Genomic DNA, 1621 nt, shown 5'->3' on the forward strand with positions numbered 1-1621 from the left:
GGGCTATATAGGGTTGCTTCCCGGGCTATATAGGGTTGCTTCCCGGGCTATATAGGGTTGCTTCCCGGGCTATATAGGGTTGCTTCCCGGGTTATATTGGGTTGCTTCCCGGGTTATATCGGGTTGCTTCCTGGGTTATATCGGGTTGCTTCCTTGGTTTCTGCAACTATCCTCTGGTATGTAGTTCTGCTCACCTTTGTCTTTCTTGGACTTGCTCTTGGGAGCTTGGGGCTTCTTGGGTTTCACGGGCTGGGCCTGGGCCTGCTCTCTCCACCTCCTCAGCTGGAAGTTGATGAACTTCCACATCATGAAGGCCTGAGTCACACAGATGGTCGCCAGCACAGTGATCCTGTAGGGAAGGAGAATAAAAATGTGTTAGCCACACTTAAAGTATGACGTGGTTGATTCATGAAGGTAGATTAATTTAAGTGGTTTCACAGCAATTCAAAAACTAAACAGCTTGGCTGACTTCCACCACAACCAAGGCCCAAGGCAAAATGTCTCTGGTATTTTGGTCCAGCAGCACCGTGCACGTGCCAGACACAGTGTGAGGTCAATCTTGCATTGCACCTATCTGCGGTTCATTCTGCTGCCAGTGGCAACGTCATATCGCTCAGTCTCAGTTATCCCCCCCCACCACACACACACTCTCTCTCTTACCGAACGAAGAGTACATTGAAGTTTCCGTTGGCCAGGTCCAGTACCTGTTGATCAGCGTTGGCCAGGCCGAAACCCACAGTCAGGACAGACAGGGACAGGGTGAGCAGCCGTCCAAGAACAAACAGTACTGCCCAGACAGTAAACCTAGGACAGACAGACACAGGGTGAGCAGTGTCTAGTTAGCAAGTTAGATGCCCATAACATCTAGTGCCTCCCTTTGTTCTCCATCTTCTTTTTCCAATTGATATGAACACTCATTACTCAAGACCTTAAGAGAGTGTAGCTAGCTAGACCAACTTCCTTGTCTAAAATGCTAAGATGGCATCTTGTTGTTATTGTAGGGCTTTGAAGTATGCTGTGTGTCCTCAACTTCAACTCACTCAGTGTGTGACCTCAACTGACCCAGTCAGTCTCTTCTGTGTGTGTGAATGTGTGTGTGTGTGTGTGTGTGTGTGTGTGCGCTCACCCAGTCTGTCTCTTCTCGTTGCTGAAGTAGACCAGGCGGGACACATGGAAGAGAAGCTCTACAAAGCAGTGCAACACCAGCAGGACCAGAGCCAGACGATTCAGACTGGAAGACACAAAATGGACGCTGTTAGATGCGTCGTAGAGAGGTAGCTATCACCATGTTCTATTTTTGTAAGATTAAAAAGGCCCCAGAAAGCACCAAAAAGTAGATAAAGTATTGGGACATACTGAAGCTACTAAGTTCAGCTAAGGTTGAGCGTGGGAGCAGGCCTACTCAACAATAATAAAGAACATGGTGACGTGACCCTGCACTCGACGGTTGACGTGACCCTGCAGCCGGCGGTTGACGTGACCCTGCAGCCGGCGGTTGACGTGACCCTGCAGCCGGCGGTTGACGTGACCCGGCGGTTGACGTGACCCGGCGGTTGACGTGACTCTGCAGCCGGCGTTTGACGTGAACCTGCACTCGGCGTTTGACGTGAACCTGCACTCG

At 50.4% G+C, this 1621-nt stretch overlaps 1 protein-coding gene across 1 annotated transcript in view; it reads right to left on the reverse strand.

Annotated features, from left to right (window-relative positions):
- Positions 1-1621, reverse strand: part of tram1 (translocation associated membrane protein 1) — a 19250-nt gene that overhangs the window by 6562 nt on the left and 11067 nt on the right. The window contains exons 8-10 of the mRNA XM_024140446.2: positions 1127-1231; positions 661-804; positions 195-349 (exon numbers count right to left, since the gene is read on the reverse strand). Coding sequence (XP_023996214.1) covers positions 195-349; positions 661-804; positions 1127-1231 — 404 coding nt within the window. The remainder of the gene's footprint in view (positions 1-194; positions 350-660; positions 805-1126; positions 1232-1621) is intronic.

The sequence above is a fragment of the Salvelinus sp. IW2-2015 genome, unplaced genomic scaffold (genome assembly GCF_002910315.2).
Source record: "Salvelinus sp. IW2-2015 unplaced genomic scaffold, ASM291031v2 Un_scaffold2139, whole genome shotgun sequence".
Lineage (NCBI taxonomy): Eukaryota > Metazoa > Chordata > Actinopteri > Salmoniformes > Salmonidae > Salvelinus > Salvelinus sp. IW2-2015.